At 42.9% G+C, this 25,516-nt stretch overlaps 2 protein-coding genes across 2 annotated transcripts in view; one reads left to right on the top strand and one right to left on the bottom strand.

Annotated features, from left to right (window-relative positions):
* Positions 1–25,516, top strand: part of LOC149185272 (Polynucleotidyl transferase, ribonuclease H-like superfamily protein) — a 186,180-nt gene that overhangs the window by 58,603 nt on the left and 102,061 nt on the right. The gene's annotated exons all lie outside the window — the stretch shown is intronic.
* LOC149185273 (uncharacterized) lies at positions 4,583–6,162 on the bottom strand. Its single transcript, XM_089417999.1, has 3 exons — positions 5,658–6,162; positions 5,402–5,543; positions 4,583–5,277 (listed from the first exon to the last, which is right to left on the bottom strand). Exons 1-3 carry the CDS (start codon positions 6,160–6,162, stop codon positions 4,773–4,775), a joined length of 1,152 nt encoding a protein of 383 aa, XP_089274125.1. The 3' UTR covers positions 4,583–4,772.

Raw genomic sequence — 25,516 nt, 5'->3', positions numbered from 1 at the left:
CTTCTTTCGACTCCTCCGAGTCTCTCTACTTCCCTCTTGGAAGTCCTCTGTTCGACTCCTGCTGAGTCTCTCTACTTCCCATCTAGAAGTTCTCCTCTGGACTCCCTCTGAGTCCCGATTTCCCTCCTGGAAATCCTTCTGCCAATGTCAAGTTGCCCCACTCCAATCGTCTGTGCAACTACAACATTGATCCGGATTCCTTGGCTAGAAATCCGCCTTGGCAGCAACTCTCTCCTCCTTGGTCTTGCCTTGTTAGGTACTGTTCTAATCATAGTACCCCACCAGCTTCGCTCCCCAAATTACCCACAACATCCTATGCCCCAACAACTGAAGGATTGAGACACTTGGCTCTGCGCAATCCCAACACCTGCAAATCAGCTCCCTCAGTCAACCGCATCAGCCATCCTGGGCTCTGCGTGAGCCTGATTCTGCCTCCCTCAGCCTCTGCACTGGCCTCTCTCTGGCCTCGAATAATGACACAGTCCCTCTGCGTCACTCCTTCCTCTGTTGCCTTCTACAAGGATCAAATCTGTCTCTCGGGACAACTGAATCTACTACAAATGCTTTGCTCGGTTGATGCATTCAGTTTTCCTGTGATCTGCAACCACCCTCTGATACCATGTTGGAATTTCTAAGTTTAACACGTTAGAAATTCTTCTTGTACTCTCTGGTTTATTTCTCCTACTTGTTTAATTACTTAACAAGTTATTTCCCATGTAAATATTGAAAATAAACACAAGTAAAGTATCAACATCTACATATCATCAACTGAAAGAAAACAAACACACAAGTGACACCGTTATTTTTTGGATCAATGTCCCCCGAAAAACCCAATGCGGGAAAACCTGTGCAGCTATTCTGAGGGTTATATTATTATGCAGTTTATCTGAGTACAACTGGGTGCCTAAATCTATTCACCCGACAGAGAAAAATATACGACAACAATACCTCTATATTCGAAAACAGGTATTCAAAAAACCTGTCCCACGAAACCCTCTCCGGCACAACGTAAGCACAACGCTGGCCCTTCTAGTCACTATGTCAGCCTCCTACTGACCTGCGTCAGCCCTAGGACCCTCTGTGTCAGCCTTCTGAGGCACTGCGCAACCTCTGGGAGCCTCTGCGTCACTCCCTCTGCCCTTTGCGTGGATGACGCAGTCTCGTTGGGCTCTGCGCTGCATCTGCTGGGCTCTACGTAGCCTGGACTGGTTGCTGCTCTTGCTCTCTCCGCTTCTGTTTTGGTCTCCTAGTAATGTCCCTGCCTGTCTGCCTGTCTGTGTCGCTGCTGATCACTGATTCAACTTTGTTTAGCAACCCCACTCTAGCAAAATGAATGATTGATCACTCTGGTGTGTTTTCCAATTGACCCTCAAGCCTCCTCTTATACTTTTCTCGTTGGTCCTCAATGACCGAGATTAAATCTCTAATCAACGGCTAAGATTAGATTTGGCTTGATCCATGACTTTTGGAACCTTCTAACCCAGTTTTATATTAATATCCATTAATATTTTATTTTTCCTAAGTTTAGACTTAGGAACTCCATTAAAATATTAATTATGTTAATATCTCCCAAATCGGTTAGAATCTGCCCAAACCATTTCTGGGTTTTGAGATCTCATGTGCTTTAGCCTCTCCACCAATTTTCATGGCTAAAGCACATCCAATGCTACCCCAAATCAACACTCGAATCTTTGCAACTCTGGGACTAGAGCTCAATGTCTCCCCACCTCTCTCCTAGAGGTATAGCCTCATATAGTGCGAATTCATCCTCCAACTTGCAAGACAAATTATCTATCTCCGTCGAAGTTGCTGTCTGCTCCTGCTTCTCCTTCTTCCTCGTGGGACATTAGTCGCTGTAGTGTTAATTTTAGATAACAATGGTATGTTCTATGCTTAAGAGTAATTTACTTCAATTTTCCATATTAGCCCAATATCAATTTCCAAATTAGCAATCACATCAACATGATCGTAAATGCAGATAGAACATAAATAAAAAGTAGAAGACAAGCCAAAACAAGAGGACACAATATTTGGCGGATGCCAGGGAAAAACCCCAATGCGGGGAAACCCTTTGATCAAGTCTTCTTATTACTCTTCAAAATTTCAATAGAGAGAGTACAATATACAAAATTCACTTGCCCAATTACAGTGAAATTTGTCCAATCAAGCTATAGTCAATAGGATGCCCTAACCAGAAAGTCAATGCTGGTCAACTTAGCAGAAATCTTCCTCCAAATCAGCTCGGTCAAATCCAATCAACTCAACCTCCAAGGATAGTCCGAATCAGCCCAAAACAATCTCGAAAATATCAGTCAAACTCGGTCAACGCAGGGTCAAACTTGCGACCAACTTCCCTGTGGTCAACGTTGGTTAAACATCTCATAATGCCTCGATTTCTGTGCCCAGAAATGTGGCCTGCCCAAACAGAATTTCCCCAAGAAAAATCGTAGTCAAACGAGTTCAACTGCTGCTCGATCAACGCTAGTCAAACTTCCTGCAACTTGGTCAACGTTGGAAACTGAAAATCACAGTCAACCCTTCACACATGTGGAGGAGAAGAACGCTGTCCTGAAGTTGTACGACCCAATCAGATGATGAGAGAGAGATATGTGTGAGAATGAATGATGTCCAAATGAGGTAGATGCACCTTCTATTTATATGCAACTTTGAGGATGAAGATACATGTCTTTTGGGCTTCTGAGCCTACATTAGTTTGCTGGTTGAGCTTGGCAATTTGTCCATAAACAAAATAAATTAATAATTCCATTTATACATGTTAGAATGAGATGATCTTTAGATCAATCCTACACCTCTCGGAAAGAGGAATCCAATAAAAATATCAGCTTCATCATATGAGCTATCCAAGGTGGAGTTTGGCCCTAGTTGCCAAATTTAACACTCCCTCTCAACTAGGAAGAACTCCACTTGCCAAATCATTTGTCAATATGTACCATCTTTGACACCCCTGTTATACTCTGCTCTGCTTTGCTCTTCTGAACCATGAAGAAATAATGAAGAAGAAATGATCGAGAATGTGTCATACCATTCTCCACTGACCCGAAGTCAGTCTCCAATAATCGAGAGTGTATCATACCACTCTCCACTGACCCGAAGTTAGTCTCCATTGATCCCAGATCAATATCAAACATCCTAGCATAGGGAGTACGGTAGTACACGATGCGTCCATCGGTAGTACTATGGTCCCTATCCTCATTTCCCTACTCATTGGCTAGATGAGAGGTACTTCCCATGAGTCCCGGATTGCATGGGTAGGATGTACCAGCAGGAGAAGGTGAACCATTCATCCTGCTCATATATGATAGGAGAAGGTGAACTACTCATCCTACCCATATCTCAACCATCATGGGGTATCACAGGGGAAGGTGAACCATTCACCCTGTACATCGTGCACCACTAGGGGAAGGTGAACCACTCACCCTATGGTCGCTTATTGCTCCAAGAAGTACCCAAAGCCCCTCGGAGCTCCCAGAGCTCAATATCTAAATCAAACGGGACCCTCATAAGAGGGTCTCTCCACAACTTCAAGTCGTTCACGGAAGGTTAAGAATTTGACCTTCCCCAGGGTCTTCATAAGAATATCTGCGACCTGATCATCAGTCCCAATGTGATGGAGCGTTATTGCTCCCCGTTGTGCCATATCTCAGATAAAGTGGTACATGATATCAATATGCTTGGAGTGGTCATGAAACACGAGATTCTCAGAAAGACGAATTCCACTTTGGTTGTTGTAGAAGATCACGGTGGTATCCAGCACATGTCCAAACAACTCACTAAAGAGCTTCCTCAACCAAACAACTTCACAGGAGGCCATACTAGCAGCAATATATTTAGCCTCAACTGTGCTCAAAGCAATCGAATTATGCTTCCTTCTCATCCAGGATATCGAAGCAGAACCTAGAGAGAAGCAACATCTCGATGTGCTTTTACGATCCACCACACTGCCAGCCCAATCAGCATCAAAATAACCATGGAGCCTCACATTCCCGACAGTGTATCTCAGTCCATAGGTGATTGTGCCCCAAAGATATCTCAAGAGATTCTTGGCAGCAATCCAATGTATGTGATGAGGCTTGACTATAAAATGACTCAATGTATTCATTGCAAAACATATGTCCGGATGGGAGTTCACTAAAAACATCAGAGCCCCCACGAGTTGACGATACTCAGAAAATTTTTCCAAATTGGGCCCAGCAACACTTTCGCATAATTTCTTGAAGTTAAGTTCCATTGGAGTAGTCACGGACTTGCAGTCCACCATCCCAAATATTTCAAGTAGCTTCACAATGTATTTTCCTTGAGAAAGGAAAATCTCACCTGGCTTTTGCCAGACCTCCAACCTTAGGAAATAATATACGAGTCCTAGGCAATGTTGCACACATCGCGATCGGGATTTAATCGGCGCCGGGAAAAAATCGGAAAAATCGTTAAAATCGGGAAAAAATCGGGAAAAAATCGGAAAAAATCGTTTGGCACAAAAATATTCATTTTTTTTCATTTTTTTTCAATTTTTTTAATATCTAAACCATCTACAACATAAAATAAATACATTGACACATAAATATGATAAAAAAACTAATATATAAGATGTTCAATATCATTTCTAGCGCTAAAATCACACATAACATTGAATCATGTCCTGAATAGTAAGTCCTGAGTCCCAAGTCCAACTCAGCCTCAAAATATCAACAAAAAATATGATAATGTATCTCATCATGTCATAATGTCATATACAATAAAATGAAAGTCTAATCCTATTGATTTCCTCTGCCCCTCTTGCGAGAATATGGCACAGCTTTCTCTTTCCCTCTAGATGTAGAAGCTGGTGCCTGTGGTGGTGGAAATGGCAGTGGAGTCTGACGTGCTCTAGAAGCTGAAGAACTAGTAGTAGCAGCTACAAGAGGCTGAGGTGGACGGAGACCACGTCCTCTACTGGTGGTAGTGGTAGCCCGGGTAGCCCGGGTAGGCGGTGTCACCTCCTCCTCCTGCTCCTCCAACTCCTCCTCCTCCTGCTCCTGCTCCTGCTCCTGCTCCTCCTCCTCCTCCTCCTCCTCCCCCTCCTCCTCCCCCTCATCCTGCACTAACCAATCCTCAGTGGGATCCATGAGAGGCCTCTCGGTCTCAACCCTCCATTCAGCAGTGGTGTCAATCCCATCCAATGAGATGGCTTCCGTATCAGGTGTCTTCTCTAGTTGTTTCACCCACAATCGAAGATTGTAGTAGACATAGACCATGTCATTAAGTCTATGGGACTCCAACCTGTACAAAGTTCATGAAATAATAAATTAATAATTAATATTATAAAAAAAATATTGTTTAAAACTTTAATGAATTCAAAAATTTATTTGGAAATTTGCAATATTTTAAATGTTTAAGTGTTAACCTATTGCGCTTCTTGTTGTGTATTTTTTCAAATACACTCCAATTGCGCTCACATCCCGAGGAGCTGCATGTTTGGCTGAGGATGCGCACGGCAAGATTTTGCAAAAGGGGTACTCTGCCACCATACATCTTCCACCATGCGTCTACAACAAAATTACAAAGAAAATTTTAAATAAACATAAGAAAAAAATGGAATTTGAAGAAACAATGAAATTTGAAACAAAGTTACAAAGTACATACTACAAACTAAAAAATACCTGGGATTTTAACCGTCCTATCATTGATAGCCATCTCAAAGCCAAATGTGCCACCTGACAACTTATATTGCTCAATTTGTCTAGAGACCTCCATACGTTCTTCTGGAGTTTTCACCATCTTCTGGACACAGGTTAATAATCCTTCCACGACCTCAACATCAAAATTAAACCCACATGCATAAGAAAATGCAGGGTTCAGGAAAAGGCCAGCAGCATGAATGGGACGATGGAGTGTGTTGTTCCATCGCTCATCAATGACCTTCCATAGAAGGAGTTGTCTCTGGAACCCATCATCTCCCTTGTCATCATAGTAGGACCGAATGGCTTCTTTGGCCCTATCCATGGCTTCATACAAATAGCCCATTGCGGGCTTCTCACCATCTACCAACCGAAGAACCTTTACCAAAGGTTCTGTGACAGCGCACACCTCCTGCACTCCCGCCCAAAAGTCTTCTTGGTATGAAACAAGTCTGCAGACGGCCTCTCCTTCTGGTTTGCGGCTCATTGGCGAAGAACGCCACTCCTCTGAAACAAACATTCTCTTCAAATCCCACATAGAATTCAAGAGGGATTGAAGAGATATGAAACTCGTCGCAAACCGTGTAATGGCGGGGCGCACCAACTCTTTGTTGTTGGTGCATTTTCTCATCAAGCTAAGCACAGATGTGTGATTGTAAATAAATTTTGTGATGGTTTTTGATGAGTCAACAACCTCTTTGACAAAGGGAATTTTCCCTATGTCCTCTAACATCAAATCAATACAATGGGCAGCACAAGGTGTCCAAAATAAAGTAGGATGCCTGTCCATAAGCAATCTACCAGCAGCAACATAATTTGCAGCGTTGTCCGTTATGACTTGGACAACATTTTCTGCACCCACCTCCAAAATAAACACATCCAGCAAATCACATAAATTTTTTGCATCTTTGATTTGATGAGTTGCATCAACAGATTTGATAAACATAGTCCCCAAGGGACAACTAACCAAGAAGTTTATAAGGGTTCTCCCCTTTTGGTCAGTCCAACCATCTGACATAACAGTGCATCCTGTTTGTGCCCATGATGCCCTAAAATCCTCCAATCTTTGGGTGCAGTCACGCTTTTCATCTTGAAGAAGCCGGCCTCTGAAATCATGAAGAGAAGGGAGTTTGTACCCCGGGCCAACACTGGCAACAGCATCAAGAGTAGGTTGGAAAAATGGATTATTCCTTATAATGCTGAAAGGAATATCACTCCAGAGGAGAAATTTTGTCATCAACTTGTCAGCTTTTTCTTTTTCAGTTCTTTTCATCATTGAACCGATAGTTGGTTGTGAACCAGGTGTGGTTCGAGGAACAAAATATGATGATGCAGCAAACGGATTGACTGACGCTGCAGTAGAACCTGTGCCACTTGGCCCACTTCCTTCAACTGACCTTCTTAGTTGCCTTTTGAGTTCTTCTTTGGCGTCTCTAGTGTGCTCTAATTCTCCCAATGCTCTCATGGCTTTTTGGATAATTTCAGCATTTGTCTTTAGACAGGGCCCCACATCACGTCCAGGGATTTGTGCAAGGTGGAACTTCAACCTGTACACCCCCCCGAATATTTCCTTTCCACACAACTTGCAAATCAAGTTTTGTCTATCATTCGGAGTTTTAGGGTCACCATATTCCCAGAAAGGATCCAATTTCCTTGGCATGTTTGTTTTTGAATTTTGAATTTGCAAACCTATGGAAAAATAAGGATTAGGAAATAGGAATTTAGGATTACATAAATGATAATAGTAAATAGTAAATACAAATTACAATTTAGCATTTGCAAAATTACAAGCTAATTATTTCCAAAATCCCAATTTGAATTTCTAAACCCAAAAAACAATGAAAAATCAAAAAAAATAAACAATGTTTAAAGAAAATGAGAAAATAAAAATCAAAAATTGGTTCTCATAGTCATAACAAATAACCCATCCCAAATCAATGAAAAATTTCTAAAAATTCTTTAAAAACAATGAAAAACAAAGTTTTTAGAGAACCAAAACAAAAAAAAATTAATCTACATACCTGGTTTATGGACAAATTCGCGATCTTGGCTTGGATTCCTCCTAAAATCGGCTCCCACAAGCGACGGCAACCCTCTCCCTCCCTTCTTCTCCTTCTCCTCCTTCTCCTCCGCGGCGGACTGCTGAATGAATAAACAAAAAATCGATTTTACATATAAAACCCCCGCTGCCCGCGCCTCCCGCGATTTTTTCCTTAAAAATCGCGATTTTTTCGAAAAAATCGCGATTTTTTAAAAAATCGCGATTTTTTCGATAAAAATCGTTAAAAAAATTTTCCGCCGATTTTTTGGCTAAAAATCGCGATTTGAATCGGCATTTTGAAAAAATCGCGATTTTCCGATTTTATCGCGATTAAATCGCGATGTGTGCAACACTGGTCCTAGGTCCTTCATTTCAAACTTGGAAGCTAACTCCCACTTACATTGATGAATAAGAGGTTCTGGACCTGTTAGAAAGAGATCATCCACATAAAGTACCAAGATGAGAGGTCTGTCATTCTCAACTTTAAAGTAAGGGTTCGGATCAACTTCACTTCTTGTAAAATCCAACTTCATCAGATAGCTGTCGATCCTCTCATACCAAGCTCGGGGAGCTTGCTTCAACCCATAGAGGGCTTTCTTCAACCTGCATACATGTGTCTGACGATCTTGAACTTCGAACCCCTCGAGTTGTTCTACATAGACTTCCTCCTTAATTGAACCATGCAAGAAGGCGGTTTTGACATCCATCTGGTGTAGGTTCCATCCTTGCGAGGCAACAAGGGCTATAATCGAACGAATGGTGGTATATCGGGCAACTGGTGCAAATATCTCATCGTAGTCCACACCTTCCTTTTGAGAGAAGCCTCAAGCAACAAACCTGGCCTTGAACTTTTCAACACTTCCATCAGCTCCATGCTTGATCTTGTAGAGCCATTTCGAGGTGACAACGGATTTGTCCTTGGGTCTAGGGACCACATCCCAGACATCATTCTTCATAATCGACTCATACTCTTCGTTCATAGCATCCTTCCAAACTTGGTGCTTCACAACTTCTTCGAATGTGCAAGGCTCAGATTGAACAATGGTGCTCATGGCAGTTAAGTACCCTTGGTACCTATTCGACTTCTTACTTTCACGAAATGTCCCCCTTGGTGCAATATGTCTCTCGACATCTTCGAGAGTTTCCCTAAGCCATGAGGGTCTCCTTTTTGAGGAGGAGGGCTCATGAGGAGGTGGATCAATGGGATCCATTAGTCCTTCAACATTGGGCATTGGCTCATCCTGCGGTTCTCCCTGCTTTCCTGTATCTTCTTCTTTGTCCTTCCTTGGAATAGGAAGGTTACTAATCTTCCCAAGGGCAACATCTTCATCAAAGGTGACATCATGACTTATCTCCACTTCTCTTTGACCAGGCACATAGATTCTATATGCCTTAGAAGTTTCACTGTAGCCCACAAATGTTCCTTTCTTCCCAAATGCATCCAATTTGCTTCTCTTTTCTTTTGGCACATGAAAATATACAGGGCTACCAAAAATTCTAAAGTGAGAAACATCAGGTTTCTTACTGGTGAAAACTTCTTCGGGAGTTTTGGAGTCCAACGCTTGATGAGGGCATCTATTTTGAACGTACACAACAGTGTTGGCAGCTTCCGCCCATAAGAACTTCAGAAGGCTTTGATCATGAAGCATGGCATGAGTGGCTTCTATAATAGAACGGTTCTTCCTTTCAGCAACACCATTTTTCTCAAGAGTATATGCGGTAGTAGTCTCCCTCTTAATGCCAACTTCTCTACAATAGTGATTGAACTCATTTGATTCATATTCAGTTCCATTATCGGTCCTCAATATTTTGATCTTCTTCCCTGTTTGATTTTCGACCAAGGCTTTAAAAGAACGGAACCATGAGAATATGTCGTCCTTCTTCTTCAAGCAATATATCCAATTTTTGCGAGAGAAATTATCCACAAAGATAGCATAATATAAATATCCTCCCAAAGATGTCACGGGCATCATACCAGATAAATCAGAATGAACCAATTGCAAAATGTCAGTAGTCTTGCTATAACTTGAGGGGAATGGTCCCCTTGTATGTTTTCCTTCGGCACATCCTTGACAAACACCTTCATGTTCGACTTTGAATTCGGGCATCCTTGTCACCATCTTCCTCACATCGAGTACAACCTTATAACGTAGATGAGCAAAGCTCCGGTGCCATAATTCGGATTGAAGAGATGTGTCGCAAGACATAGCTCCCAATGGGCTTCCTCCAACTTGATATAGGCTATCAACCCTGAATCCAAGATTAAATGTCTCTTTGAAATTTCTATTCCAAACACGTACCTTTCCATCAATGAATGCCACCTTGAATACTTTGTCCTCCATCGCTGAGATAGATACCAAGTTCTTCGTTAGATCAGGTACATATAGTACTTCTTGTAGATGAATGGTGTTGCCTTGATTCAATTGAAGAGTATCATTCCCAACTCCCTTCACGGGATAGGTGGCATTGTCCCCAAGAATGATCTCCAAATTTGTATCCTTTTCTATCAGATTTGAAAGAGCTTCCTTATACTTAGCGAATTGCCTTGAGACACCACTATCAATCAACCAATTTCCCAAGGTATCTAGTGGAGAGGCCGTAGAGAGGGCAGATATAAGACAAAATTCTTTTTGCTTGTTATCTACAACATTAGATTCATCATACCTGGAGTTTCTTGATATTTTGGGGGGTCGACCATTGCCATGTTGAGCAACGGGAGCATTCCTTTTTCCTTTGTTGTTGAATTTGCCATTCCTTTGATTGTTGTTGCCCCTGAAATTGTTGTGGTTGTGGTTGTCATCATCATGAGGTGTATCCCTTCTATTAGGACACTCCCTAGCATAGTGGCCAAACTTGTTACAAATGAAGCATCTTCCCTTCCTTCCATCTTTGAATCTCAGTCTTCCTTGACATTGCTTCTTTGAACTTGCATTGTTCTTCTTTTTAGCATGAGTGGAGAATGCAGTAGGTTCATTCCTATTTGAAGGCATGTCTCTCTCCATCATCCTTGTTTCTTCTTGAGTGCATCTAGTCAACAATTCATCAAAACCTGGAATCCTGTCATTGTTGAGGATAGTAGTGTTGAACACATGCCATTCACGAGGGAGTCCTCCAAGGGCAATGAGGTTGAGCTCCCTATCAACAATAACTTCTCCAATTGAAAGAAGATTATTTTTTATCTCGGTAATCCTCATGAAGTAGGATTGGATATCTTCACCTCTTCCCTTCTTTATGTCCTTCAAATTGTTTTTGAGAAAGAGGACTTGGTTTGCATTGCTAACCTTGAACATGCCAACCAACTTGTCATACATCTCCTTGGATGTGTACAAATCAGAGATGTATGCAACCAAATGCTTGTTAATAGATTCCCTGATGATCTTCTTTGCTTTGAATTCACTTTTCTTGTACTTTGTCTTAGCGGTAGCCAGTGCATTTGAAGGAGGTTCAGTGATCTTTCCCTGCACATAGTCCATAACATCCTGCTCTTCCAAAGTCAAATCAAGAGACATCTTCCATGCATGATAATCAGACTTATCATTGAGCTTGTCATCAGGCTTGAAGTAAGATGCGGAGGCCATTGACTCTTGTCCTTGTCCAACAAATCTCAGTGATTGCTCTTCTCAGTGATTGCTCTTTTCACTCTTGCTTGGGCTTTGTCTTCACCTCAACGCCGATACCATGTTAATTTTAGATAACAATGGTATGTTCTATGTTTAAGAGCAATTTACTTCAATTTTCCATATTAGCCCAATATCAATTTCTAGATTAGTAGTCACATCAACATGACAGTCAATGCAGATAGAACATAAATAAAAAGCAGAAGTCAAACCAAGACAAGAGGACATAATATTTGGTGGATGCTAGGGAAAAACCCTAATGTGGGGAAACCCTTTGATCAAGTCTTCTTATTATTCTTCAAAAGTTCAACAGAGAGAGTACAATATACAAAATTCACTTGCCCAATTACAGTCAAATTTGTCCAGTCAAGCTGCAGTCAATAGGATGCCCTAACCAAAAAGTCAACGCTGGTCAACTTAGCAGAAATCTTCCTCCAAATCAGCTCGGTCAAACCCAGTCAACTCAGCCTCCAAGGATGTAGTCTGAATCAGCCCAAAATAGACCTGAAAATATCAGTCAAACTCAGTCTATGCAGGGTCAAACTCGCAGTCAACTTCCCTGCGGTCAATGTTGGTCAAACAACTCAGAATGCCTCGATTTCTGTGCCCAGAAATGTTGCCTTCCCAAACAAAATTTCTCCAACAAAAATCGTAGTCAAACAAGGTCAACTACTGCTTGGTCAACGCTGGAAACAGAGAATCGCAATCAACCCTTCGCATGTGTGGAGGAGAAGAAGGCTGTCCTGAAGTTGTACGACCCAATCAGGTGAGGAGAGAGAGATATGTATGAGAATGAATGATGTCCAAATGAGGATGCATCTTCTATTTATATGCAACGTTGAGGATGAAAAGACATGTCTTTTGGGCTTCTGAGCCTACATTAGTTTGTGTTGAAGTTTCTAAATCTATCAGTTAGAAACCCTCCATGTACTTTACTGATTTATTCCTACCTACTTGTTCCGTTACTTAACAAGTTATTTACAATGTAAATACTGAAAATAAACACTAGTGCATGCTCAACATATTACAGATCATCAACTGAACAAGCACACAAAATGACATCAATATTTTTGGACCAATATCCCCAGAAAAACCCAATGCGGGAAAACTGGTGCAACTATCTGAGGGTTTTCTTATTAAGCAATTTCAGAGTACAATTTGGGTGCCAAATCTGGCTTACCCAACAGAGAATGCCCTTGGCAGAACTACCTCTTAGTCTGAGACAAATGTCCCGGCTGAAACCTCGGATAAACCCTTCGACAGTTCCTCAGCGCGAATCTGCCCCAGAAACCCCAACGTCTGCCTTTCTGGACTGTGTCAGCCTCTCTCTGCCCATCGTTGGCCCTACGTCACCCTGAATGGGCCTGCATAAGCCTTCTGGCCCTTTGCGTCAGCTACTGGCCTCTCCGAAGCACTACGCAACTCCTGGTTGCCTCCACGTGGCCCTGCGTGAGCCCTGGCTGCTATTGCGTCACTCTCTTTGGCTCCTGCACTGATCTCTCGACACTATCTTTGCCTCTCTGTCTCTCTGTACTCACTGCCCCTCAGCTGCAACTCTGATCATTGATTCTATCTCTCTTAGCAAACCCCGCTCTAGAGAATAGAATGACTGATCATCTGGTGTACACTCCAAGTGACACTCAAGCCCTTTCTTATACTTTTCTTGTTGACATATCAACGGTCGAGATTAAGTCCCTAATCAATGGCTAAGATTAGATCTGGCTTGATCCATGTCTTTTGGACCATTCTAACACAGTTTTATATTAATCCACATTAATATTTTAATTTCCCTAAGTTTAGACTTAGGGACTCCATTAAAAGTATTAATTATTTTAATATCTCCTGAACTGCTTAGAATTTGCCCAAACCCTTTCTGGGTATTGGAGATCTCATGTGCCCTAACCTCTCCACCAAATTTCGTGGCTAGAGCACATCCGATGCTACCCTAAATCAACACTCCCTCTTAGCGAGGACTGTGCTCTAGCAAATCTCCTCACTGAGTATTACTTTGATCATCCGACATCGATCCTTGTGCTGATGCTAGGCCTGCTGTCCACCATCCTCTGCACTGCTGTATCCTATACTGCTGCTCATGGTTTTGCCACTGCCATTGCTGCATTTGTACGACAAATCCCTCTACATCCGTGCTGCTGCCCATGGCTCGGCCACTGCCACTGCCACTACTGCTTCTGCACTGCATCTCCTCTCATCATGCTGCATCGTGCTGCCCACTGCTGCACTGCAACTTAGTTACTGAGAAGTAAGTAACTGATCTCCCAACTCTAACCTCTCTGTTGGGCTAGAGTACTCTTGATGCTGAAGCTCCCTTTGCCGCTGAGAAGTGCTCCCTCTCTGACCTCTGCGCTGTTGCAACAACTCCTTGCATCTCGCACCATTGCACACCTCTTTGTGCCATCCTGCACTGGTGCAGCACTCTCGTGCCTCTCGCAATGTTGCAGCCTGCTAGCCTCGCTCTGTCTTGGGACTCCTGCACTGTAGCTCTCTCTGCTGCTTCATCCGCATCCATCTCTACCCACATTAGCCAGTCTTGCTACTCCTCTTCGGGGCTCCTGTAGCAAGGTCTAATCCAAGAGGCTGGGTACCTCGAGAATCCTGCCCCTCATCGCCTATAGTTTGCCTGACTACAGCGCGATATCTCCCCACTTCTGCTCAAGTGGTGTGTGTGCACTCATGGCACAATCATCGTCTGTCTCCACTTCCTTCTCTCCCCTTGCTGGAGCTGTCTTAGTCTCAGAAGACTCTCCCTTACTCTTCTTCCTGGGACACTGGGTCGCATAATGACCCAGCTCCCCACAATGGAAGCACTTGATCTTGGAGAGATCCTTCTTCTTCCGCTTTTCTTGCTTTCCCTCAGATGCTAGGGCAACATCTTCTTTCTCCTTTTTTACTCTGATCCCCTTACTGCTGCTTCCCGCCTTTGTCTGCCGCCTGATCTCTTCTTGGCGAAGAGCCGCCCACATCTCATCCCAAGGTGGAAGTGCCCCTTTGCCCAGTATACTCTGGACAAATACCTCCCAGTCTTTTGAGACTACATTCAAGGCTGTCCTCACCATCAATTCCTGATCCGGCGTGGCTTCTATGGAAGTCAATTGATCTCGGATCTCATTTAGTCCTCCGAGGAAGGTGTCAATCGGTTCTCCCTTCTTCATCTGATATGACCTCATTTGATTTTCTAGTAACACCCTTCTCTACACAGAAGTATGCTGCTACAATTTCTTTAGGGCACACATCTCATTTGCCGTTTCCTTCTCGGCAATGTGTGGTACTACATGGTCCTTGACCTCGTCAAGGATGATGCTCTTGGCCCTTGCCATTGCCTCATACTTGTCGTTCTTAGCTGGGTCGACTGGGATAGTTATCGTCCTCAAGGCGAAGTGCTTGACACGATTTCTGTCAAGTACGGATAAGATTCTGGCCTTCCAGACTGCGAAGTTTGAGGCTTCGTCTAGTCTGTCCTGGTCTTTTATTCCGTGTAGTGCCATGCTGCTATTCTACTTCCGTACTGGAAGTTCTCGATGTGACTCCCTTTGAGTCTCGATTTCCCTCCTGGAAATCCTTCTGCCGATGTTGAGATGCTCCCTACTTTGATCGTCTGTGCAACCTCACCACTGATCCGGATTTCTCGGCTAGAAACCCTCGGTAGCAACTCCCTCCTCCTTGGGCTTGCCTTGTTAGGTACTGTTCTGATTACAGTATCCCACCAGCTCCACTCTGCAACTTTCCCACACTCCTAAACCCTAACAACCTAAAGGTGAGAGCTCCTAAGCTCTGTGCAATCCCGACACCAGCAACTCGGCCTCCTCAGCCAACTGCGTCAGCCCTCCTAGCTTCTGCGTGGCTCTGCGTGAGTCTCCCTTTGCCTCCCTTAGCCTCTGCGCTGCCTCTTCCTGGCTCACCCTTGATGACGTAGGCACTACGTCACCCTTCCCTTGTTGCTGCTCTGCTAGAAACAACTTCTGTCACTTGGGACAACTGTTTTTTGCTGCTATTGCTCCGCTCGGCTGATGTCCTCAGTTCTTCTGTGATCTGCAACCACACTCTGATACCATGTTGAAGTTTCTAAGTCTACCAGTTAGAAACCCTCCATGCACTTTACTAATTTATTCCTACCTACTTGTTCCGTTACTTAACAAGTTATTTACAATGTAAATACTGAAAATAAACACTAGTGCATGTTCAACATATTACAGATCATCAACTGAAGGAAACAGATACAAGCACACAAAATGACACCGTTATTTTTGGACCAATGTCCCCGGAAAAACCCAATGCGGGAAAACCGGTGCAACTATCCGAGGGTTTTCTTATTAAACAATTCAGAGTATAATCAGGGTGCCAAATACGGCTTACCCAACAGAGAATGCCCTTGGCAGTAGTACCTCTTAGTCTGAGACAAATCTCCCGGCTGAAACCTCAGATAAACCCTCTGACAGTTCCTCAGCTCCAATCTGCCTCAGAAACCCCAACGTCTGCCTTTTTGGACTGTGTCAGCCTCTCTCTGCCCAGCGCTGGCCCCGCGTCACCCTGAATGGGCTTGCGTCAGCCTTCTGGCCCGCTGTGTCAGCTATGCTGGCCTCTCCGAAGCACTGCGCAGCTCTTGGCTGCCTCTGCGCAGCCCTACGTGAGCCCTGGCTGCCTCTGCGTGGCCCTACGTGAGCCCTGGCTGCTATTGTGTCAATCTCTCTAGCTCTTGCGCTAATCTCCTGGCACTATCTCTGCCTCTCTGTCTCTCTGTACTCACTATCCTTCAGCTGCAACTCCGATCACTGATTCTATCTCTCTTAGCAAACCCCGCTCTAGAGACTAGAATGACTGATCATCTGATGTACACTCCAAGTGACCCTCAAGCTTCCTCTTATACTTTTCTCGTTGACATATCAACGACCGAGATTAAGTCTCTAATCAACGACTAAGATTAGATCTGGCTTGATCCATGTCTTTTGGACCGTTCTAACACAATTTTATATTAATCCACATTAATATTTTAATTTCCCTAAGTTTAGATTTAGGGACTCCATTAAAGATATTAATTATTTTAATATTTTCTGAACTGTTTAGAATCTGCCCCAACCCTTTTTGGGTATTGGAGATCTCATGTGCCCTAACCTCTCCACCAAATTTCGTGGCTAGAGCACATCCAATGCTACCCCAAATCAACAGTCTGCTGGCTGACCTTGACAATTTGTCCATAAATGAAATAAATTCATAATTCCATTTGTACATGTCAAAATGAAATGATCTTTAGATCAATCCTACACCTCTCAGAAAGAGTAATCCAATAAAAATATCAGCTGTCCAAGGTGGAGTTTGGCCCTAGTTGCCAAATTTAACAAGTAGTGACCAAACTCACCACATCTGAAACACTTGATCCTCGACAAATCCTTCTCCCTCTTTTCTCCTCCATGTGAGCCTTGTCCCTGACTGGGACATTTCTTTCCCTTCCCCTTTGATGCAAGGGCTACATTCTCCTCCTCCTTCACACCTTTCGGTCCTTTGCTACTACTGCCACTGATATTATTCTCAACTATAACAAGCCTCATCTCCTCCGGCGTAAAACTTGCCCCCAATTGATCCCATCCCGGTAGATTATCTCATCTAGTGATACCTTGGACAAAGGTTGCCCACTCCGGGGTGAAACCATTGAGAGTTGTACGCACTAGCTCACTCTCTTGAGGTGCTTCTCCAACTGCGGCAAGCTTGTCTCAGACATTTTGAATCCTGGTGAGATCATAGTTTTAAAAACCGGTAACCGGTCTAACCGGCCGGTTAGAGGCCTGGCCGGTCCAAACTGGCCTAAAAAACCCAGTTAGAAACCTCATGTGCCCGAAAACTGGCCCTAACCGGTCAAAACCGGCCGGTTTAGGGCGGAACCGGCCGGTTTGCTAGCCTCATCTCCTCCGGCGTAAAACTTGCCCCCAATTGATCCCATCCCGGTAGATTATCTCATCTAGTGATACCTTGGACAAAGGTTGCCCACTCCGGGGTGAAACCATTGAGAGTTGTACGCACTAGCTCACTCTCTTGAGGTGCTTCTCCAACTGCGGCAAGCTTGTCTCAGACATTTTGAATCCTGGTGAGATCATAGTTTTAAAAACCGGTAACCGGTCTAACCGGCCGGTTAGAGGCCTGGCCGGTCCAAACCGGCCTAAAAAACCCGGTTAGAAACCTCATGTGCCCGAAAACTGGCCCTAACCGGTCAAAACCGGCCGGTTTAGGGCGGAACCGGCCGGTTTGTAGCAAACCGGCCGGTTCCGTCCTAAACCGGCCGATTTATGGACAGCCCACCGAATTATGACAAAAAGCGCAGCGGTTTTGTGGTTTAGGGGTTTTGGGGGTGAGGGAAAGGTATTTGCCCTCCAAAAACACCCTCACACTTGCTATAAGAGACCCCTCTCACTCTCATTTGTCTCACACAACTGATTTGGAGTGTTTGTGAGTTTGTTTGTGAGCTTGGAGAGTGTGGAGTTTTTGCTGAAGTAGTCATCTTGGAGTTGGAGTTGGAGCTATTTTGGAGATAGTGTGTAGCTGTCAGTGGAGTTGCCATCTTCAAGAGGAGGCTAAGGGAGCTAGTTTGCATTTCCAGGTAAGGATTTGCACTTGATAATTCCTCATTTGAGTCTGCTGTCCATGAATTTTTTTTTTGTGTTATAAACTTCTCACTTCTATGATCTACCATCCAGGGAGTCATCATGCCTCCAAAAGCCGAAGACACTGCATGGGCTCATTGTGATATGATTGATGGCAAAATGATCTGCAAATATTGCCAAAAATCCATTCAAGGAGGGGGTATTAACAGGTTCAAGCAACACTTGGCTGGGATAGGAGGCCATGTAAAGCCATGTGGAGCACCACATGAAATAATAGGGCATATTAGGGCAGAATACCTTCAGAAGTTTGAGACTCAAGTCACTGAACCAATAGAGAAGTTTGTGGCTACACAGTTTGGGAGTCGAGACTCAACCAACTGAGTTTGATCATGATGACTGAGACTCATGAGAAGTTTCAACTTCAAGTGATAATGTTGATCACTATTATAGTATTACTATTATGATATTATCATATATGTAGAGTCTAGACTGAAGTCTTGTAGTAGGCCACTGGCCCCATAGTTTGTAGGCTTTATTTTTGCACTCTAGTGGCCATTTAGAGCCTCATTGCTTATGTATTTTGTCGATGATATGTATTGCACTCGGTGCCATTTTGATATATTCACCTTTAAGGCTTTGCATGGTATATCAATGAGCAATCTTTCCATATTTTGTCTCTATTGGCTTGGAATCATGGTTTTAAATCTTAAAAATAGTTTTTTTCATTAAAAAATAATTATTTAATGTATTTTTCTAAAACCGGTTCGTTTAGACCAAACCAGTCCCGGTTAGACCGGTTCCGATCGATAAACCGGTTCATTAGGTGGACCGGTCCGGTCACCGGTTCCGGTTTTAAAAACACTGGGTGAGATAAGGAGTGACTCCTTCACCCTTATACAACTTGGTGGTCCTCAACTTCTCCTTCAAGAACATCTTCCTGTTTTCGGAAGGATTGTGGAAAAGTGTGGCAACTGCATCCCACATTTCTTTGGCCGTATTTTTGGCCGCTAAGTGTGAGACTATATGATCCTGAACGCCATCAAGGATCAACTGCTGTAGTTCTCTAGCTGCCACTGGTCTGTCGATACAGCTACAAATCTCTCTACATATGTCTTCAGACCGTGCTCATCTAGCAGGAAAGACATTTAGGATTTTGAGATACAATAATTTGAGGCTCCATCTAGCCTATCTTGATCTTGAAATCTTGCTGAGGCCATTTTCTGCAAAACTCACAACTGGGAAATAAACAAGAATCTCCTCCCTTTCCTACTTGGTTGTTGCTCTGCTATTCACACTCCCTCCTGGAATGTGTTGTTCTGCTAGCTGCTACTGCCACCTGCAACTGGAAATCACGAATTTCCTCCAGAAACTTGAATTTGGAAACCCTTTGAGAAAAATCCCTCTATGTGTGCTATTTCTCTTCCACCCAACGCTGATCTACTACTGTAAAAATACTGCAAAATCAACTGCACCCAAATCTGCTCCCGAAACTGCTTCTCGACAATAGCATTGCATGCTGGAACTGCTGCTGGCTTGTTTGAATTTTTCCTGCACTTGCAACTGGAAATCGAACCCTCTGCCCAACAATTCAATCTGTTTGGCTGGCCTTGTGCACAGACCCAAAAAGTTTGCCCAGAGACTCCCTCTGAAGTCGCAAAATTTCTCCTTCGTCACTAAGCCATTGATTTGTCTTCAACACTGCTCTAATACCATGTGAAATTTTCAAGTCTATTGCAACAAATGGAAATTATTCTTCTAACTGATTAAAATTAAATGCAATTTATTTGCTACGGTAAACAACAAATAAAATCACAACTGCGATTTTCACCATAAAAACGTTGCGGAAAATAAAATGCTGGAACTGAGAAATATAGAGCACACATACAATAAAATTGACACAATTATTTTTGGATAAAAGTTCTCGGGAAAACCCAATGTGGGAAAACCAATGTTTTAAAAAACGACCGAGCCAGCTTTGACTCTGCCAAGCCAGACCGAGCCAAGGCCTGGCCGGGTTAGCTCGGTGGAGGAAATGGCCTGGCTGGCTGGTTTGTTACCAAGTTGGACGAGCCGGTCACCGACTCGGCCGACTTGGTAACAAACCGACCTACTCGGCCGAGCCCGAGCTAACTCGGCCGGCTCGGCGAGCCACACACATGCACGACTGGTGAGTTATTTTGGGGAAAAATTGGACCCCACAGTCAATTCTAATTTGCTTTAGGGTGTTTTTGAGGTCCATTTACCTCTCCCAACCCTATAAAAGCTACCCAACCCCCTCTCATTTCCTCACAACTATCTCATTGCATTTGTGTGAGAATTTGTGAGGAGTTTGTGAAGATTTGTGGAGTTTGTTTTTGGAGCAATAGTGAGGAGTCTTGGGCAAGCATTGGAGCAACAGTGAAGAGCTTCTTGGGCACCCATTGGAGCAACATTGAGGAGTTGGTATGTTGGAGTAGCATTGACGAGGCGGTTTGTGCTTAGAGGCATTTTCTTTCATTTCTAAAATCTGTTTTTGCTTGTTTTTTTCTTTGTGCAAATCTTGAAATTGAAAAGATTTTTTTTTGTAAAAGAAATGAACATTGAAGCAATGTTATTTTTTTTGTTTTCATTTTCAGATTTTTTCCTTTCATTTCCAAGTCAAAAAATGGCTCCTAGAGTGAAAGATGCTGCTTGGGCATATGCTGAAATGATTGATAATCAAATGCATTGCAAATTTTGTCATAGAAAAATTAAGGAGGGTGGAGGGGGCATTCATAGGCTGAAACAACACTTGGCTGGTATTAGAGGCCAAATTACTCCATGTGAAGCACCATCAGAACAAATTGGGGAGATTAGGAAGGAGTTGCTAAATAACTTTGAGAAGTTTGAGCAAGAAAAAACTAGGCAAAAAGAAATAGAGGCTGAAATTGGGAGGAAGAGGAGTATACAACAAATGATGGCTGCCAACCCCCATTTTGAGGACTCTTCATCTATCCCTTGTACTAATGCATCCGACCCCTTTCGTTATGTTCCTCCTTCTTTGGAGTCTGTGCAAGAAAAGGGTAAGGGTAAAATGAAAAAGAGGGGTGATATCAAAATTTATTTCACACCCTCCTCTCCATCAGATGCACATGGTCCTCAAGCTAGTAGATGTCATAAGCAACCCACTTTCGATGACCATTGGAAGAGAGAATTGAGAGAGACTACCTGTGATTACATAGCTAGATGGTGGTATGATTCTGATATCCTCTTCAATGCTTCCCATTCACCATATAATCAACCTATGTTTGATGCCATATTTGCTGCTGGAAAGGGCTTCAAAGGCCCTACTATGCATGAGTTAAGGGGGTCTCTTTTGCAGAAAGAAATTTCCTCCATTGATGAGTATTTGAAAGATTTCAAAAGCTCATGGGAAAAAACAGAATGTACCATCATGTAAGATGGATGGACTGATCAAAGGAACTGTACCATCATAAACTTTCTTATCTTTTTCCCACAGGGAACCATGTTTCTAAAATCAGTTGATGCATCTGATAGGGTGAAAGATGCACAATTGTTGTTTCAGCTGTTGGATGAGGTTGTTGAGGAGGTGGGGGTGGCTAATGTTGTTCAAATCATCACAGATAATGCCTCTAACTATGTTCTTGCTGGTAAACTATTAGAGGAAAAAAACAAAACCATATTTTGGATCCCATGTCCTGTACATCGCATAGGCCTCATGCTTGAGGATATTGGCAAATTAGATTGGGTCAAGAACATTGTAGAGCATGCCAAAAGCATAACAAAATGTATCTACAATCATTCATGGATTTTGAGCTTGATGAGGAAACACACAGGGGGCAGGGATATTATTAGGCTTGCCATCATTAGATTTGCAACTCATTTTTTTGACATTGCAATCTATGCTTTCCCAACATAGAAACTTGCAAAAGTTAGTGATGAATGGAATGAAAGCCATTGGTCTTACAAACATGATGGCAAAGATTTGAAAAAGAAAGTTAATGAAGAAATATTTTGGAAAAGGGCAACAGAGATGGTGAAGGTTGTTGAGCCATTGGTTAAGGTGTCGCGGTAGAGCGAAGGCTATGGGCTTCATTTATGAGGCTATGGATCAAGCAAAGGAGCAAATAAAGGCAACATATAAAGATAGAGTGGCTAAGTATGGGCCCATTTGGGCAATCATTGTGAAAGATGGAACAATCAACTCCATCGCCCTATACATGCTGCTGGGTTTTTTCTGAACCCAAGGTATCATTATAAAGCTCTAGAGGCAAGAGCTTTGACTGGGGAGGTTAGAGATGGATTGATTGAATGCATTGATCGCATGGTCCCTATGGAGAGTGATCAGCTGGAGTTACGCCGATTGATCACTTCTTTCAGCAGAGCCACAACTACCTTTGGCAAGAACCTAGCAAGGATTGCAAGGGAAGCAGATGAGCCAGGTAAACAAAAAATTTCAATTTTCAAATTCTTATTTTGTTAAATTGCTTATAATTTCAAAGTTGGATATAATTTGTTGAGCTAACTCATTACACAACTATGTTTTTTGCAACACAATGGTGGGAGGCATTTGGTAGCCATTGTCCTCAATCGCAGAAGTTTGCAGTTCGTATTTTGAGTCAAACTTGCAGTGCTATTGGGTGTGAGTGCAATTGGTCTGTCTTTGAGAGGATTCGCACGAAGAAGAGAAATCATTTGGATAAAAAACGGTTAAATGATCTAGTCTATGTCCAATACAACCTCCGGCTCAGACACAACAAATTGTTGAACAAAGACCTGATTCAGATCCCATTGTGTTGGAAGATATTGATCCAACATTAGATTGGGTAGTGGAGATCCATCCAGCAGAGTTTGATTCTGATGAGGATATTGGTTTTGATTTGGATTTACAGATGGAGGCATTAGTTGAACAAAATGTTCAGTTGAATGCAGATCCACTTGTAACAACCTAAGGCCCAGCCCCAAGTCCTCTAGTTGCAGGCGCTTCCTCTACTCAGCCACGACGGAAGCGCATATCTCGTCTATCTCAGTGTGCAGCTACTGCGTAGCCTGCTAGTGCTACCACTTCTACAGTTGCAGTTGGAGATGATGATGAGGAGGAGACATGGGTTTCCTTGTTTGACTCTGATTTAGAGTCTGAGCTAGATGATGTTGGCTCCTCTAACAGTAGGCAGTAGTACTGGTGATTAGTGATATTTCGCAGTATACTTTTATCGTAGAGGCCATTTCTAGCCTCCTTGGTTATGTGTTTTTGTTTTGATCTCTATATCATCATTCATGTATGTATTGGATAGTGCACTGGGTGCCATTTTGATATAATGGATATATTCATGAGCCTACTTTGATCATATGTTGTCTTCTCTCTATATTCTAAAGCTTTGTGTTTGGAAACATGAATGAAAATCTTTAAAATTATGTTTTTTTTTTTTTTATAAAAAAAATTATTTAATGTATTTTTTCAATGACCGAGTCATTGAAATCAAACCCATTGAGTCGATATCGAGTCAGAGTCAGAGTCGGAGCCGACCCTTGGCTGTTTCCGAACCGGGGTCGGAGTTTTAAAACATTGGGGAAAACCGATGTAGCAGGTGAGGGTTTTATTATTATTATGCAGTAGTGAAAATCTGAGTACAATTTGGATGCCCAAAACTGGCAATCCTCAACAAATAATCTGACCAAAATTATTAGAGAGAAATTTCTATCAATCCACTAGCAATCCCGGTACAACTTGCTTAAGAAAAACTGGCCCTCAAGAACCCTTGTGCATGCCCCTGCGCAGTGCTTGCACAAACCATCACATGCATAGCCTGAATCTGCCACTGATCAAATCGTTTTTCCTGTTGCTACTACGCAAAGTGGTCCTTCGGCCCTCTGGAAAATTATTCCGGCCTTTTGCTACTGAATCGACCCCCTACTCAACCCAATTGAACTTCTACACTGACGCTGCCTGCGTAGCCTCTAGTGGAATAACTCGACCTCTTTGTTGTTGCCTCTCCGGAGCTGGAAACTCCTTTGGAATCATTGTCTTCGCTCTCTCTCTATATTTGCGTCCCTTCTGGCTCAAACTCTTCTTCCCCTCTCAGCTTTTGCTGCTGGATAGCTTGATCTGCCAAGGAACTCGACCTCTCTAGTGTGCTCTCCATGTACCCATCAAGTTGCTTTTATAATCTCTCATTGGCTAACCAACGACCACGATTAGATCTCGATCAACGACTAAGATCATCTCCTACTCGATCCATGTGAGTTTCTAGGGAAATCTCACCTTTCTCAATTAATTGCTGTTAATTAATCACTTTTCCTAAGTTAGACTTAGGAAATATTTAATTATTGAACAATTAACTTAATTGAACCATCTCTAGGTGTTTTCTCCTGAAACGTTTTTCTAGGTTATGGATATCCTGTGTTTCTTAGCCTCTCTGACCAAAGTCGAGACTAGAACACTTGTCCAATGCTACAAAAACTAACACAAAATGGAGAACCCCATAGGAGGATAATTTTCTCCTACTTTTGATGGCCAAAAACCCTTGCTAGCCACCATTAGATGATGATATGCCATGTGACTCTGCCACTTGCATCACTTGGATGAAGGTGGGTTGCTATTCAAAATGTACTTCGATAATTTTGCAGTGTGGTGGTTATACTTGTTTGTTTTGGGCATTTAGTATGGATAATGGGGTGATCTAGAAGATTGACAGACCTTGACCATAATCTTGTTCTCTCACCTTAGAAGGGGAGTTAATCTTTGACCCTAGTCCTGTGGGACCTCCCTTAAGGCCTTGTTGGTTATAAGAGGAGCACTACTTGGGAAACCATGATTGAGATAACATGTTCCCTCTTCCCTATATCATACTTAACACCTTCTTTCCCATATTACAAGCCCTATAACTCATCTCCATTCTTCAGGTACAACTTGTAATTGGTTCTTGGGGATTTGGCACTCACATGTTCACATACCTTGAGTAGGGCCTGGAAACTTTGCTCTAAGAGATTGATGCAACTAAAAGAAAAGGAAAGAGCATATCATGGCCATAGTAAAAAAAAAGGAAAGAAAAATAAAAATGCAAAAGATGGTTGGGACATAAAGATTAGCACGTGGGCAAAAGCCTAGCATGAGCTTTACCTACCTCATATGACTATCACCTAGTTCCTGAGCACATGATGCTCCATTAAATCAAAGAAGGAACCCTTGCATGTCCCAACCCTGATGAACAATAAATTGACTTATCTTGAAGGGGTAATAAAATTTCTACATCATACAAAGCAAGCTCTAACCCGTGAGCTATACGCAGTAATACAAGGAATAATCAAGAATAAGTAAAAGGTGCACAAGAGGGGTGGAAAAACCAAGGTTGAGCGGGTAACTTACGCATCCACGAATGCTCCCTCCTCACATCCATACACCTAGGATGTTGACAGCCCCATCAGTTGGCCCCTTTGACCATGGCACTTGGCCATGAAACATACTCCCCTCCATTACCACATTATTATTCACTAACACCTATCAGTTGAAAGGTGGACCTGGAAACTGTTACTTCCCCATAGGGGCTGGAAGCACCTAATAGGGTTGATCTTTAGCCACCCCTACCTAGAGAGAAA

Source organism: Pinus tabuliformis, chromosome 3_2 (genome assembly GCF_031772625.1).
Source record: "Pinus tabuliformis cultivar Carrire ecotype Pingquan chromosome 3_2, CPIR1, whole genome shotgun sequence".
NCBI classification, from domain to species: domain Eukaryota; kingdom Viridiplantae; phylum Streptophyta; class Pinopsida; order Pinales; family Pinaceae; genus Pinus; species Pinus tabuliformis.
Note: the sequence above shows the minus strand (reverse complement) of the source record. Positions and strands in the feature narration are given on the sequence as shown.